We start from the raw sequence: 16,833 nt of genomic DNA, 5'->3' as shown, positions 1-16,833 counted from the left end.
AGGTCATTTGAAGACTAAGAAAAGATAAAGGAAGTTAAGGTACCAAATATCTATTAGTCACTAGCTCAATTTAAATTTTAAATGCCAAGCGGTTAAAAATTACAAGATTCATCTGGGAATCTTGGGTCAGAGTGGAGAGAAAGGGTTCTGTTTGGAGGATGAGGGCCTTGCGCTTTGTTTAGGTAGGACAAAGAGAAAATGTGTTTGGGGGTGGTGTGGTGGCCCTGGCACCCTTGAGGTGGGGTGACAGGAGAGAATAAATCCCTCCCTCCTTGCTTTCGGTTCCCTTGGATGGACATCAGAGCCACAGCTGGACCTACCCCTCTCGACACAGCAGAAGGAGACCTAGCGTCCGTGGTTGAGGGCCGGGCCTGTCCATTCCGATGGAGCTCAGGGAACAGAAGGTGCCGCTGGAGGCAGGAAGTGGAGGATGCTTCCAGGCATGGAGAGATTGACACCAAAGTAGGAAAGAGTGCAAAGAGGAGGCTGACATTGGGGAAGGCAAACTGGACTGAGGTCAAAGTTTTCTCTGGCCATTGCATTTATTTTTAACCATGAGACAATGAATAGAAAACATATAGGGGAGTGATTTTTGCCTGGTTTGTGAAGATTAAACACAGTGATGTCATAATTAATTAGATGTGAACCACCCACATTTGATTCACCGAACACATGTAGGTGATCTGTTTTTTACTTTGGTATAAAGCATTTAGATGAGCCAAGTCTAGTTGTGTCTCTTAAGACTAAGAGATGATTAAGCAAAGGATAATCACATAACCAAACAGATTGGAATTGGGTTCTTTAAAAAAAAAAAAAAAAGCTTATTTGGGGCAGAAATTAGAAAGGTGCTTGTACAGCAGACTGTGAAATCATAGATGGCCATTCGGAAAAGAAGGAGCAGATCTCAGAAGGCTGGTTCTTTCAAAATTTATTTATTTATTTAGGCTGCCTTGGGTGTTCATTGCTGTGTCCAGGCTATAACTAGTTGCACTGAGTGGGGGCTGCTCTTCGTTGTGGTGCGTGGGCTTCTCATTGCGGAGGCTTCTCTTGTTGAGGAGCAGGGGGTCTAGGTGTGCGGGCTTCAGTAGTTGTGGCGCACAGGAATAGTTGCTCTGCGGCATGTGGGATCTTCCCAGCCCAGGGCTCGAACCCGTGTCCCCTATATTGGCAAGCGGATTCTTAACCACTGCACCACCAGGAACGTCTCTCAAAAGGCTGGTCCTTAATTAGCATGGCCTTGACACAGAAGTCCAATCTCAAAGGACTGCATAGCGATGAATAATAATCTCTAACAGGCTTTGGTGGAAAGCTGGTGGGGAAAGTGTGGGAGAAATAAGTAGTAACTTGTGTTTCCTGGGTGGAGGCCAGACCCTCTCCCTTTTCAGTCAAAGGGCATGTCTCTTTCAGCCAGGGTGATTTGAGTCAGTGACGCAGCGTATTGAGGTGACTCCGTAGTTTCTGATCTGCTGACCTCAGGGCCAGCCTCCGTGTCACAGTGACAGTGTCAGAGGTTCCTCTCAGAAGAAAGGAGAGGTTTCCATATGGAATTTAGTGGGAAACTTGTGGGAACCCAGCTGACCCTTTAGGAGAAGGAAGAACCTTGGGCAAGAAGAACTTACAAAATAAGGTTTACAAACGGGATGGTTTTTCCTGAAGAAAACAGCCGAAGGGTGACTCGTTTTCAAATGTGTAAGACACAGCCCTGAGGTTCGTACCTCACACTGCAGGTGACCCATGAGTGTCCCATCTGTGACTTTTCTTTGCCACTAAGACAAAGGGTCATTCTTTCTTTGCCTCTTCCCTGTCTTCTCCATCGACGCTTGTGTGAATTTACTGCCATGACAAAGTCCCACAGGCTGGGTGTCTTAATAGAGATGAGCTTTCTCGTAGTTCTGGAGGCTGGAAGTCTAGATCAGGGTGTTGGCAGGATTGGTTTCTCCTGCGGCCTCTCTCCTTGGTTTGCAGACAGCCTCCTTCTCCCTGTGTGCTCACAGGGCCTTTCCTCTGTGCATCTCTGCCGTCTCTTTGTGTGTCTGAATTTCCTCTTCTTATAAGGACACCAGTCAGATTGGATGATAGCCCATCTCAGTGACTTCGTTTTAACCTGGTCACATCTTTTAAGACCCTATCTCCAAATGCGGTCACATTCCAAGTTACCTGGGGTTAGTGCTTCAACATAAGAATTTTTTTGGGGGGGTGGGGGGGGTGTTGCGCATTTCAGTCATTAACAACCCCCATGGCTGGGCATGTTTGTTCTTTGCCTTTTTCATTGCCATGTTCTCCCCACCCTCCTCCCCGACCCCGTTCACGTTGACTCTCACCCTGGCTTTCACTCCTGCAGCGAGATGGACTCTGAACCCATAGCCCAAATCCAGCTCCACCTCTCCCACAGCCTACCGGATATCCTTTTATAACCCCCAACAGTGTCCCCAAACATGCACCTTCGCCTCCCACGTCTACCCTTCTGCCCTGATTTAAAACTTTCTGGTCATTGTTATATGTTAATCTCCTCCTTCTCAGTAGCTAACCGTTTACAACATCAGGTTAACATTTCCATAAAAGTGGGTTTTATAGCATCTTTTTATTTCCATCCCCACTGTTCAAGGTATCCTCTCGAGCTCTAATTGTTGCAGTGGCTTTGTAACTGGACTCCAGCCCCTGCCAGCCCGTCTCTTTCCAGCACATTAGTATGTATCATCTTCAGATTCATTTTTCTCAAGTTCTACTTTTGTTGTGTCCTTATTCTTATTCAGTGACTCCCTGCAGGGTGAAGACCTTGTTTCTCAGTCAGGCATTTGATGTCCTTTGTGGTCTGATTCCAACCTAGTTTCCAAGTGCATCTTTAACTCTGCAACATTGCTTCTCACTCATCTGCCTAAATGCCACCTGGTTTCTGTCCCATGGCTTTCTTGGTGATGTTCCACTTTCCTGAAATTCCTTCTGTTTGTTTCTGTCCCCTTCCAAGTGTTACCCAACATCTGAGACTCAGTTGAGTTCAGGGCCTACCTTCTGCATGGTCGAGAAGATCACTTTGTCGATACTGTAGTATGTAGAATGGTTTCCTGGAAAAGGGGGAACGATGAGGGGAGGGTGGCAGGAAAAAAATGAATTAGGAGATAATTGTCATAGAAACCAGCAGAAGAAATCGAGAGAAAAGACTATACCTAACGTCACCTGTGTTTAGGGTGTTTCGTTTCCTCAGCCAGATTATAAACTCAGGAGTTGCAAGGTATATTTTGTCTATTTATTCCTGGATCCAGAAAAGGGAACTGATGGAAGCTAAAGATATGGATTAGGCACTGCTCTTTTTTATTTTTTTAAATAAATTTATATCTTTATTGGCTGTGTTGGGTCTTTGTTGCTGCACGCGGGCTTTCTCTAGTTGTGGCAAGTGGGGGCTACTCTTCATTGCAGTGCATGGGCTTCTCATTGTGGTGGCTTTTCTTGTTGCGGAGCACGGGCTCTAGGTGCGTGGGCTTCAGTAGTTGTGGCACATGTGCTCAGTAGTTGTGGCTCACAGGCTCTAGAGTGCAGGCTCAGTAGTTGTGGCGCACGGGCTTAGTTGCTCCGTGGCATGTGGGATCTTCTCGGACTAGGGCTTGAACCTGTGTCTGTGTTCCCTGCATTGGCAGGCAGATTCTTAACCACTGTGCCCCCTTGGGACGCCTGGCACTGCTCTTTATCTTCCCAGCAGACTGGAACTGTGAAAAGTGGTGCCTAGCTCATCGTAGACCCTGAATAATAATACGTAGAGCACAATTGAGTCTATCGTACGAATAATTAAGAGCTGACTGTAAAACTAGAAAAGGATAAACTATGTAAAAATATGCAGAAGGATAAAATATGCACATATATTTGCATGCCTGGAGTGGCTAAAGGTGACATTGTGAATGAACGGAAGCCTCACCACATGTGATTCCTGCACAGGGGGTAGGGGGCCAGCTCTCGTGTGCTTCGGGGGACGGTCCCACAATGAAGGGCAGAAGATGACAAATGTGACTGAGGTGGTTTCAGTGAGTCTCCTCTTATGTATTTTTCTTCTCTCCGCTTCCTGCAGATTTTATATAATTTGCTCTCATCATGGGAGAAATAGAGCAGAAGCCAACTCCAGGATCGAGACTGGGGGCTCCGGAGAATTCGGGGATCAGTACCTTGGAACATGGACAGAAGCCGCCCCCCACGCCTTCAGGAAAACTCATGTCCATCAAAATCCAGATGCTGGATGACACCCAGGAGGCTTTTGAAGTTCCAGTAAGTTGCGGGCAGCCTTCGGGATGGGGAGGGCTGTCTCAGTGGTGCGAGGTGGCAGAAAACGGGTCTGTATCCAGCCACTCCCGTCCCACCCTCACTGTGCTCCTCTGGCCTGTTCTACGTCCGAGCTGTCTTGTTTTTTTTTTTTGATGTGTGGACCGCGGATAGTGATATCAGTGGGCCCGTCACTTGAATCTCACGCTGACTTTCCATATACAAAGAGATACGTGTGTGTATGCCTGTGTGTGTATTACTTATATATTTGAATTGGAGGGAGTTGTGGTCTCGTGGCTGGATCTCCGTTTCATTTGCTTATCACAAGCAATTCCTCTCCATGTTAATGCGTGTACCCCATTTCTCTAGGCAAGAAAAACTCTGAGAAAACCATCGAAGAGCTGAATGGGTGTTCTGACATCAGGAGAGAAATTGCCGAGCGTGTTTGTGGATGGAGAGTGGGGGTGTAGAAGAATCCTTATCCCAGCCCACAGTATGGCAGCCCTAGAATTGAAGAGGCCCCATCCCAGGGGCTGGGGAAGGACGAAAGGGGTGTTCAGGAGCTGGGCAGAGAAGGAACTGCACACCCCCGTGGTTCTGCTGTTTTCCTTGGAGACCCTGCCTCATGGCCCCTTGCCCCTCTCTCATCCTTCCCCCCAGTCTCCTCCTGAAATCTGACTCCTGCTAGAGGTTCTGGAACCACCACCAGTTACATGCAGATGGAGGATTTGTTCCCATGGCAGGGAGAGTCCAGATGCGTGTGTCCTGCTCTGTAGAACGCTGACTGCACTTTCCTCAAAAATCAGTTAACATCCCTAGGATTCACAGCTCACTCTGGCTTTTTTTCTGTGTTCTCTCTCTGGTTCTAAACACCACATCTCACAATGCTTGTGTGTGGGGGAAGAAGATAACTCTTGAATTCCAAACAGCCAAATTGTAAACAAACTTTGGGAACATAACCTGTTTTTAAAGTGGAGACGATCCATCTATTATTCCCCTTGGCTAGAGGGAGTAAAATGTAACAGGCGGCATTAATGTCTGCAACCCATCATTTAATGGTTTATGTGATATGATTCACAAAATCATATTCATTTCAGAGACTACTGTTCAGAGAGTGTGAATTGCCATTAAGTGTCTCAGGGAAGATAAACCTCAGAATAGCTGTGTTTAAACCTGCCAATTTCGTGTACATTACAAACAACCTTTGTCTCTTTCTAATTTTCTTGTTGTGGAATTCCTATCTCTTCAGGGACTTGGAAGTTTCTTCGTATTCTGAGGAACAAAGCTGTTGCTAATCTGCTGAAATTGTAAAAATAAATTAAGGGGCACACCTGCCAGCCTGGTAGAATCAGGGCTTCTGGAACATGTCCCACCCCCTCCTTCCCCCTCCCCCCCGCCCCCCAAGTCTCTCTTCATTGCGAGACTGGTTTGGTGAGGTATTTCGTTTCAGTGTTTCCTCTCTGGTACTGTTAAGGACTTCTGAGACCAAGTCTCTAGCAACACGTTCTTTTAAATGGTGTTCCCATTGCGGTTTGGACCAAGGGGCCATTAAATACTGCTGTTGTGTGCCTGAACTTCAGGAAACATTGTATCGTATTCACTTGCAGTTCTTTTTCCCTGAACCAAAGAATGTCAGAACTCCAGTCTTGGCTACTATTTAGCTAGGAACTATATAGGAACTTCCTGCCTAAGAAATAGGAATAGAAGTATGTTTGCATCTTTTAAAATGATTTTATTGACACTTGATAATTTCTGATGTTCGTGCTTTGCATTTGTAACTCCTCTGCCTGGAAGGAGCCTCTCTCGTACCACCCCCGTTGCCCATAAACTCCTATGCATCCTTAGAGGCCCTGTCCTTTTTACCCAGATGCCAACTCCTTGAGGCAGTGGCTGGGGGCTTTTTCTTCCCCCTGCTTCAGACCTCTTTGCTCATAGATCTGTCAGGGTGGAGCTGGACCACTGAGGTTCAAATCCCAGCTTCTCCTACTGACTCATGAATCACGTTGGGCAAGATACTTAATCTCTCTGTATCTCAGTTTTCTCCTGTGTATAATGAGGCTAATCATAAACCCTACCTCATTTTATGAGAATAAGAGAGTTGATACAAATAAAGGAGCCACTCTTGGCACATACTAAGAGCTTGGACCATAATGTGATTCGTGGTACCAACGTGCATTTGACACTTCACTGCTGGCTTCTCGGGGCTGGGACCTTGCCTTACTGTCACATCCCCAGCACCTTTCACAGTGCCTGGCATGTAGTAGGTGCTCATTAAATGTTTGCTGACTGAATATTAGAATGAGTTTATCTTACAAGTTGAATTAATGCTATTGTTAGTTTTTTATATGCCTCATCCACTCATATTTAATTTTTATTTTTTGAGTTGGGTCAGAATGTTCCTTCTAAACCCATGGGCAACAGATGTTTTCCATGACTGCCTGTAGAAAGGCAGTGATCAGCACTTTTATTGACTAAGCTGATTCTAAATTGCTACCTTGTGGTCTTTAAAAATGGAACCAGCCAGGCCTCCGCGCAGCTGGGAGGCATCAGGCTGGCCGTGGTGACTCAGCCGCTGTGCTCGGGGTTGGAGCGGAGGGACACAGGATTGCAAGAGGCCCAGCTGCCCCTAACTGCTTTAAACCTTGCTCTAAAACTTTCTGCTGTGAATTCGTCAAGGCCAAATGTCTGAGGAGCCTGGACGTGTCCCCCTCACCCACGCGTGCTTCCTCCTCAGATGGGGCACCTCACGAGGGTGAATCCTCATCGCTAATGCACATTTGTCACACAGATGAGCAGGCACTTGGCCAGAAAGCCTTACAGTTTCCCTTGGGGAACATTCTTCTGTGAACCACATCTTCCCTTGGGGGATTGAGTTTCCTGGGCCTTTTCCTAAGACTTGTTTTTGAGGATGGATGAAGGCAGAGTCATCATTTTCAAATGCATGTTCCCTAAGCACTTCCTGGCACAGAATCCAAAGCAGTCTTCATCGTTTTTTCGTGCCCTGAATGAAGACTTGTTGAAGAGTTTAATCCTTTGAAAGGCAAGGGCAGTGAGCATCAGACTTTTCTACACCGTGGCTAGTTCTGCCGCCACCTTTGCTCTTGAACTTGGGCGGTCTTTTTAGGTATTTCCTCTACAGAGTTGAAAGTTCAAAAGCAGTATTTACAGTGAATTCTTACAGGGCATTTTATCATCTTTATATGGAAAATGCTGTGCAAATAAGCCTCAACCTGTGGTTTGTGATACATGCAGCTTTCCCTTCCAACCAGAGGTTATAAATTGAGGTGATGTGTGTGGATCTGAAAGGGTCAAGTGCCCCCCCCCCCGCCCTCCCCTGCCAGGACCATCCCCCCTTAAAGGTTCCTGAGAAGGTTTTATGTGTCCTGTCCTCATGACCCCACTGGTAAACAAACACTGGTCCTACTGATGTTTGTAGGAAGAAGCAGATGGCTTCTTCCCCGAGTGTTTATTCAGTTTATGTGTTTTCTTTAGCGAGGCCACTCTAGGAAGAGCCGAGAAGAGCAGAGGAAAGACAACGGAGCTATGTGTTGCTGCTTTTGAGCAGCCCTGGTGAAAATGCTTGGGAAAGATACTCCCAGGTGATGAGAAGAGGCCTGGCCTTTGTGGCAGAGGGAGCGGGAGTGGGCTGGTGCAGGCGCAGAGCACTCCGAGGGAGCCACAGCCGTCCCGGGAATACGCATCGTACCCTTCTTGTGTTCGCATCTGGTCATGGCTTTCCTCGGAAGCCTTTACAGCTCCTTTCTTAGTTTGGGGAGGCTGGGAGAGAGCTCAGGCCTCCCTGGAGGGCCCACTGCAGCTGGCTGCACTGCTCCAGCTACTTCGTTGTTACTCTGCACTGCCGTCCTGGGTGGGTTCATCCTCTGTGCTAGCATCTCAAGCCAGAAAATTCTTTTACTTGTGGACGTTGCTTATTTTTGGCTTCCTGCCAGTAGAATGGGAGCTCTGTGGGGGTGCAGCCTCTTTTGTTCTTGTTTATAATCAGATTCTACACCTCAGCAGTGCCTGGACCTAGTCAGTGCCCTAACCTGTGACCCACTGGCCCATACCTCTCTTCAGTCATTTGCTTCTCACACGTGATGAAAGGGTTGGTGCTGTCTTCTCTTTAAGATGAGGGAACCACTGGGGAGCACTTCGAGTCACTTCGTCGCATTTGAACAGTGTTGGGATAGGACTGGGATTGGAACCTGCCCTCACGTCCGCCTTCCCCCGCCCTCAGCTGCCGCCTCGTATAAGATCCGCAGGTTTCCACTGTGTTGTGCCATTGCATCTTTTCAAACTTGCCTCGAAGGCTCCCAGACAGAAGGTCCCACACCCTCATCTCAGGGCTGCTCTGGTTCTTTTATCATTTCTAAACACTGCCCAACATCCAGTAACAAATTTATCAAGATCCCCCCAGCCATTCAAGCCTCCCCCCGTGGCTCCTGCGGGCGTCTTCTCTGTCTTCTTACACTAAGTGGTCTCTGTACCCCTAATTAGACTTTGAATCCCAGGCTCTAACCTTGCTTCTCTCCCTAATTAGTTCCCTTATAACCCTGCTGAGCCTCGGTTTCCTTATCTGCAAAGTGAGGTGTTTGGTCCAGATGATACTACAGGCTTTTTTTTTTTTTTCTCCCTTTCTTTTTTTGGAAGTCGGGACCCTGTGTTGACATCTTTGTTGATGAATTACCTTTTCATGACTTGTATTTGTTAATTCCTCAGGCGGATGGTAAACTCTTTCAGAAAAGGGATTTTTAATCTTAAAAAAAAGAAGATTCCAAAAGCCTCATCAGAGATAGTGGTTATTGTGTAACTAGTAAGTGCTCAAAACAAATAAGGTGAGGGTGAATAGGGTGCTGTTTATGTGGCATCAGGAAACATTAGGAGTGTGTGTGTGTGGGGGGGGAGAAACATATAAATTTCACTGAACTAAATTGGGCCAAACTTTATGCTACTTGAAAATCGGTGGTAGAAGACTGGAAAGAAAGCAGGTATGTTCTAGATGACACATTATTAGCAGGAAGCAAACAAGTTTGTTGAAAACAGACATCTAAAATTTTTAAGAAAAAGAGTTTGCACGTCATAATAAATGACTGCAAAGATTTTTTTTACTGAGGGCAAAACTGCCTGAGTTATCTCAGACCTAAATAGGAGTCTCACATGGTCAGCCTTTAAATGATTAAACATTTATTTCATTTTCTTACAGTTTGAAATGAAGCAGTTATTTAATTTCTCCAATTTTCCCTGAAACCTGGGCTTGACATCAGTCGAGGGCTTGTTTCTCCAAGTGCTTTGTGGTTCTGCAAAAGGTCCTAAATGGTTAGAGAATTTTAAAACTGTCTTCATAAGCTTGTGCTCAGAAGAAAGGACACAGCAGAAGTTTGCCTTTTTAAAAAGCTCTGCATGTCCTTTTGGGGACCCCCCACCAGTTTACATCTGGAAAAGCTGAGGCTGATGGCTTGGAGCTTAAAAGTCACTCCCAGGAGCTGTGTCTGTAGAAAGGCACCATCCTTTTCTGTCTTTGTCTTCTTTTGAATGATTTTGTTTCCCTTTTTAATTCCTATTTCAGCCATCTTAGAGACGATGCCTTTTTGGTTAAGCCACTAAATGCCTTTTTTCCCCCCAGAGAGGTGGCACGTACACTTAACCAAGATCTTGGGAAATATATCTTCCTTTTTAACACGTGTTCTGGTTCTCACTCGCCTGGAATCGCAAGTCCCCAGCAGTGGGGTAATTCCTTGCAGTTGATTGGATTGTATGATCTTAGAAGGCAGGTATGCGTTCAGGGCTCCTTCATTTTTTTCCTGTGCATGAAGTGCACGTAAGAGGTGGTAGTGGTGATACTGAGACCTACATAAAATTTAATTGAACCATTTAAAACCAGAAGGGAGACGTGTGTGCTCAGAGCTCCATTAACTGCCTCTTAAGCAGCTGCAGTTTGAACCAAAATGAGGGAAGGAATTTCACAAGTTCACTCAGCTTTTTAAAAATGAGTCAGTATTTCTTTCCCCTTATCAATGTTGCTTTTGGCTCTTTTTATTAGCAGAGTTTATGAAAGAGTATTTGTGTCCGCTCCGCTTTGCATGGTCCTTTCTGTGTTTTATTTAACTTGAATGATAAATGGTCTGTCTGGGTCTGGTCTCATGAGGTTAAATTTAAAGGCAATTTTAATAGATAAAAATTTTTTTTTCATAAATCATTTCAGTGAAATAGCGTTAGCCTTCCTTTCTAGTTCCTTACAAGCAAAGAGTGGAACTTGAATGTTGGCCCGAAATGTTTGTGTGCCCCTTTCAACTTGAGTGTAGACCCTTGATCAAAGTCATTTCTGTGGCTCTGACGTGATGGCAGGAATTCTTTAACAGCTGTTTGCTATTTTCTCCCTGAAAAGTCTCTCAGTAGAAAGTAATAAATAAAAGGAATAAACTGTAATTGAGAATGTCTGTATCAGACATAAAAGTGGGCCAATATTCGGAGGAAACGTGGGGCGTTTGAGGAGTTGCTTTTTTTCCCCTCTTTTAAGTGGAGATAATAAATTGTCCTAATTATAAGAAACAGAGTGGTTCAGGGGGAAAATCCAGGACTGGTCATCCGGGCTTCGTGGCTTACTAGCTGGGTGGCTCTGAGCGAGGAGATGACCACTCTCAACCTACTTCCTTGTCTCTGAATCCGGGGAACGCATACTTCATGGGGCTGAGGTCGAGCTCAGGTGAAATACCTTCTGAGAAAACACCTTGCAGAGTCCTGGACGCAGATTAGGTTCTCCTAAAAGCTAGTCGTGTTTCTTCCTTTCATGCTAAGCTTTACTTCCCCTCTTGTTCATTAGCAGAATTGAGACTGTGCTTTCATTGACGAGCTCTTGGGTAGGTGAAATGGAAAAGAAGAAAGCATGTGAAAACACTTAAAAAAACAAAATAGCATACTTGTGTCAGGCGGAGGAATTGCGTCTTCCCCCTACCCCCCAAGCTTTCTTTATAGTCTCACATGAGTCTTTCCGGAAATAGAGATGCGGATCCCAGGTGGCTTTCAAAGGTCTGTAAGAAGGAAGTGCCACCTGGACAGGTGTGACGAAGTCTCCGCGTCTCACGCTGACTCCCTTTTTTGGATGTATCTGTAGCTCCGGAGCTTCAGTTTCATTAGCTTTACCATCAAAGGGTGTTCGTGTAGCTTAAACATTGTATGCGCATCTTGGCTTTGCTGAATTTTTGGTCTCCTCGATTTACTTAGCCCAAAGCCTCTCCGCTGTCCTAGAGTCAGGATTTTCTTAGGAGAACGTCTCATCCCTCTGGCATAGCTGGATGTAGGATTTCAAGGTGGATGGAGGGTTTCAGGACCTTCTAGGGCAGGTCATCTTCTCTGTGGGCTCCTTTGAAGGAAGCATTTGGCTGGCTAGATACCCGTGTTTGAATGTGAACATGAAACATTAAATACACATCAGACTGTTGAAATTACCAGCTCTTTTATTTTTTTATGATTCACTTTTTGCTGTCTTTCATCCATTTGAACATTGGAGTGGGACATCACGGTTTTAACTCCTAAGAAAGATAGTGGAATAATTTAGTTTTGGATCTGTAGAGAAAATGATGGTGTAAAAACTCTTCTAAAAGTCACATACACTGTACTGTATAACTGTGAACAAGAGCTTTATAGGTTTCTCTTTCCTCATTTATATAAACAGGAAGCTAGACTTGATACCCACAGTGAAATTCGGGAGCGCTGGTGTTATTTTATGGAACGTGATCTTGAAAAAACAATGTGGGTCCCACAAATATTTAAGGACACGCACGGCGAGGTGCTGCTGATAAAGTGAACAAAAATAATGGCTGCCCTTTAAAAAACCCCTTGCTGTGTGCCAGGCTTTGTGCTGCATCTTTACTTACGTTCTCTCAGTTACGGCTGATCAGTGAATCTGCGAGGTAGGCATGAGTGACCCTAGTGAGGCTAGAGGGCAGAAGGGGTTTGATCTAGGTTGTGGAGCCAGGGTCCCGGCCTAGCCGCCGGCTATACGTAAGCTCCGCTCTCGCCATGCCATTAGATGGTCCAGGGCCATCGGGAGCCCTTAGAGAGGACAACCTAGCACATCAGTTGTGCTAGTCCCTGAGACAGATGCCAATGATAGATGCTCTTAAGTGAGTAGGTTGGAGTCACAGGACTGAGGCTGCAGGAGGACTGCCCAGTGACCAGAGGGCCTCCCCATGTCACAGACGCACGGTGGTGACTGATAGGGACCCCAGATGGAATGCTGGGGAGCTGACACACACAAGAGAAGTGGAGGAGGTAGAATTGCTAGGACTTGGTAGCGTGTGGGAGGGGAGCATCCAAAGAGTGGGGAACACAGACAGTCCTCAGGTTTACACCTGGGTGGCTCTGCACTGCCACGGAGGATCAGACGTCCACTGGCCTTTCTACAGCAACTGTTGTACTGGAGATAATGTCTTCCTTCAGTTGACGTGAAAGGTGCATTGCTCATCTGCTAATAAAAGGCACTGCCTCCTTTTTAATCACAGAGAAGAATCTGTGACTCTGTAAATGAAGCTCTGAGATTCGTAGTGATTACGAATATTGTGCAAACTGGAAGTGTCCAATGGTGGTTGATTGCTTGCTTTCCATTTATATTAGGAAAATTATATTTACTCTGCATTTCAATTGCCTTGTCATCCAGAAGCGACTGTTTGACCTGCTACACCTAAGTGAAGGCCAGGCTAGGAAAGCATTGACACCCAGCGTCTTCAAACGACGGTTCAGAATCCTTAGAAAGGAACAAGGGCGTTGCCTGTCCTTTAATTTTGATGCAGTTTACTTATGAACTATCAAGTGCATTTGGCTGTTCATGTCATCTTCCGTGGTCATTTGTCAGAATGTTTCTGTCCACAAAGAGAACTTCAATGCTCATACCTTTGATCTAGATGTAAGGCCGAGCGTCTCAAGTATTGAAAAGCAAGACCCAAGAGCACCTGCTGAGTTATTGGGTTATCAAAACAGTACTTTTTTCGTGGTTACAATCTGTGCTCGTTTCTCAGGGCTGCTTTGACGCGGCACCACAAACTGGGCTGGTTCAACGACAGAAATTCATTCTCCCTCAGTTCTGGAGGCCAGAAGTCCAGGGTCAGGGTGTTGGCAGGGTTGGCCCCTTCTGAGGGAGAATCTGTTTCACAGCTGTCTCCCAGTTTCAGGGGATGTGTTGGCAGTCTGTGGGGTTCCTTGGCTCGTAGACCTCTGTCCCCATCCTCACGTGGCCTTCGCTCTATGTGGGTGTCTGTCTCCAAATTTCCTCTTTTTATAAGGAGAGCAGTCATACAGGATGAGGGCCCACTCTAATGACCTCATTTAAACTTGATTACCTCTATAAAGACCCTATTTCCAAATAAGGTCATGTTCTGAAGCACAGGGGATTAGCACTTCAGCCTGTGAATTTGGGGGAGTCCTAATTCAACTCAAAGGGAAAGCATATTTTAACAAAGGGGAAATGAAGGGGAAAGAACTTCGTTTTTTTTTTACCCTGAGCCTCGAGACAGCTTTCCCTTCACGCACACCTTTTAAAAATAAAACACTGTCGTCTTTGTTCTCACTGAACATTTTGTAGAAAAATTTCCTTCTTGGTGTATGTATATATATTTTCCTTTTTTCTTGTTTTTTTTGGTATGGACTTTTAAAAAAATTTATTTCTTGGCTGCGTTGGGTCTTCGTTGCTACATGCAGGTTTTCTCTAGTTGCGGTGAGCAGGGGCTACTCTTCGTTGCGCTGCACAGGCTTCTCACTGCGGTGGCTTCTCTTGTGGAGCATGGGCTCTGGGCGCGCAGACTTCAGCAGTTGTGGCTCGGGGGCTCAGTAGTTGTGGTGTATAGGCTTAGTTGCTCCACGGCATGTGGGATCTTCCCGGCCCAGGGATCAAACCCGTGTCCCCTGTGTTGGCAGGCATTTCTTAACCACTGAGCCACCAGGGAAGTCCCTTCTTGGTATATTTTTAAAAAACACAACTAAAGCTCATTGTGTGTGAGACTGTCTGATGTATAATTTGAGGCATTCCTCAATTCCTGATTCTGAGTATGTGTCCTTGAACGAAGAACAGCAGAAATAAGAAATACTACAAAAGGCACGCGTGATCTTTCCAGGGTCTGGGGGACACTTCAGTGGGATAGATGTCCAGCAGTAAATATTTGGTAACATTCTTATGGAGGCCCATGCCCCGGGGTTGGTGCTGTTTTTGCAGTGCTGGCCTTGAGCTGGTTTGCCAGTCCTGGCTGAGCTGCCTCTTCATCATGTCCGCTCCTATCACATCTGTCCTTCAGCCTCGTAGGGCCCTCCCCTCCCTCGACCCTCGTCTCCCAGGGCACCCAGACTCTCCCTTGCTTTGCTGCAATCCTGGCAGTGGCTCCCGTTCCTTTCTCCTCTGCTGCTACACGAGGCTGTTAAGAGCGGTTGAAAAGAAGTACACCACAGCAGAGGTTGTTGGGGCTGTAAATTTACAAACTCAGGTCTTACCCGGTCCTCAGAGCATCCCGGTTACTGTAACAGAGCGGCCCTGGTCACTGCTTCCTGGGTCCCACGGTGGCTGTTACAGACCTTCCCAGTCCCTTTTGGTCAGCTCTCATGTTCCTGTGGCCCCACAAGCTGGTGTATCATCCTTAGTCTTGAAGGGGCAAGAAGAGGGACTGGGTCTCAAGCAGGTCCTGCTTGAGGCCACGCAGGTGGGCCTGGCCAGCAGGAGCGACGGCCGTTGCCAGGGCCAGAGTAGGGCCCGGAGGGAACCTGAGGTGGGGTGGGTGGTGCGTCGCCCACCTGGCTTCCTGACCACCCATCCCCTAGCGGTGTCTCCTGTCGCTGAATTAGAGGCCCACAAATGAGGAGCCCAAGGTGAGCAGTCTATAGAGACCAGTCAGTGGAAGCCACAAGAGGCCACCCTGTCTCTTGGGAGATGCCCAAGACTTGCAGCTCGCAGACAAAGTCAAGGCACCAGGCATGGGCTCCCAAGTTCCTGTCTCCTAAATCTTAGGCTCGTCTCTCTTCCCTTGCCTTCATATCCGCCCTTGCAGCCTCGCCTCTGGCCCTCCAACCTTCATCCCATCTCCTGTAGGATGTTACTTCACACAGCAGGTGCCAATAAAAATGCCCTTCATTCACATACAAGTCCTGTGATTCATGGACATGCTTTTAATTTATAGACAATACTAGAATCCAAATGATTAAAAACAAAAAGGACAGGGTGGTGTAGTAGTTACAACATATACTGAACCTATGAGTTGAAACAAAACTTAGATATTACTGTTGACCATCTATCATGCCTTTGCCTGATTTAGATATTTTTGTAAGTACCAAGATAACATTTTATTAGAGCTGTGAAGTGGAACGTCTGGTTTCGTAATAAGCACTGGGAATTACTCCTTCCCTTTATTAACTGGGTTTCAGGTGTGCTGAATGGCTCACGAATCCAGGAAGGTTTCATGGGGGTGATCAGAGGTCCCGTTTGCTGACCACGTGATGAGGTGCCGGGACTCCCTCTGCTCAGAGCTCTCCTGGTTTCAGCTCTCACCCGTTATTCACAGCACAGAGGAAGACCTTCATTCCACGCAAAGTCTTGGTGTTGGCTACCTGTAAACCTTCCGAATCCCTAATGACAAAGTGAATCTTTTTCCCCCCTCTTCCTTTCCATTCCAAGGCCAGTTTCTCTAAGGTGGGCTTCCTCTTTTAGTGTCCCCAGCTGCCTTTTTTTTTTTTTTTTTTTGAAGCTCCTGAAAGGTACATGGCAGTCTTAGAAAATAAAGTACTAATTTTCTCCAGAAAACTGGTTCAACAGAAACCAAGCCACTGCCAGCAGCCTTAGGCATCCTGCCAAACTGGGGCTGTTTAGAGAGGGATTTATGTGGGTACGAGTCGCATTGCTTAGCTTCCAAACTTATTTTTGCCCTCTGTCTGGCTCCGAAAATGCTTCACCAAGGGGCCTGGAGGGTTGGTTTCGTTTTTGGTCATTATTTCGTGGTACACAAGGTCCTAGATGAAAACAAGTTCTTTTTCTCTGTGACCTGTACCCATGTTTACCCGGGAAGCCATCAGTGATGTTTCAGAGTCCTACTGGCAACACTTTTTGTGGCATTGGAGTGGTGCTTTACTTTTGGACCATTTTCCTGGACTACTCCATCACTCAACAAGGTAATGTGACATTTGTTGAAGTATATCAGTTTGCAAGGGCTGCTGTAACATAGTATCACAAACAGGACCTCTTAAACAATAGAAATTGTCTCAATTCCAGAGGCTGGAAATCTGAGATGAAAGTGGGGGTAGGGCTGGTTCCTTCTGAGGCTGTGAGGGAGGTTTTTCCTTGCCTCTCCATAGCTTATGGTGGGTTGCTGGCCATCTTTGGTGTTCTTTGGCTTGTGGGTATATCTCTGCCAATTTGTGCCTTCATCTTCACCTGGCTTTCTCTGTGTGTTTGTCCCAGTTTCTCCCTATTATAAGGCCACAGTCATATTGATTTAGGGCCTACCCTAAAGACCCCATTGTAACTTGATCAGTTGGAAAGACTCAACTTCCAAATAAGGTCACTGGGTACCGGGAGGTGAGACCGTCCACATATGAACTTTGGAGAGATGCAGTTCA

The 16,833-nt window shown here is 46.3% G+C and overlaps 1 protein-coding gene across 1 annotated transcript in view; it reads left to right on the top strand.

Moving 5' to 3' along the window:
• FARP1 (FERM, ARH/RhoGEF and pleckstrin domain protein 1) overlaps positions 1-16,833 on the top strand; it is a 297,915-nt gene that overhangs the window by 59,204 nt on the left and 221,878 nt on the right. Inside the window, exon 2 of the mRNA XM_057707383.1 lies at positions 4,058-4,251. Within this exon, the coding sequence (XP_057563366.1) occupies positions 4,081-4,251 (171 nt within the window). The 5' untranslated portion in view covers positions 4,058-4,080. The remainder of the gene's footprint in view (positions 1-4,057; positions 4,252-16,833) is intronic.

The sequence above is a fragment of the Hippopotamus amphibius genome, chromosome 14 (genome assembly GCF_030028045.1).
Source record: "Hippopotamus amphibius kiboko isolate mHipAmp2 chromosome 14, mHipAmp2.hap2, whole genome shotgun sequence".
NCBI lineage: Eukaryota > Metazoa > Chordata > Mammalia > Artiodactyla > Hippopotamidae > Hippopotamus > Hippopotamus amphibius.
The sequence above is the reverse complement of the archived record's forward strand: the minus strand, read 5'-3'. Positions and strand labels throughout refer to the sequence as shown.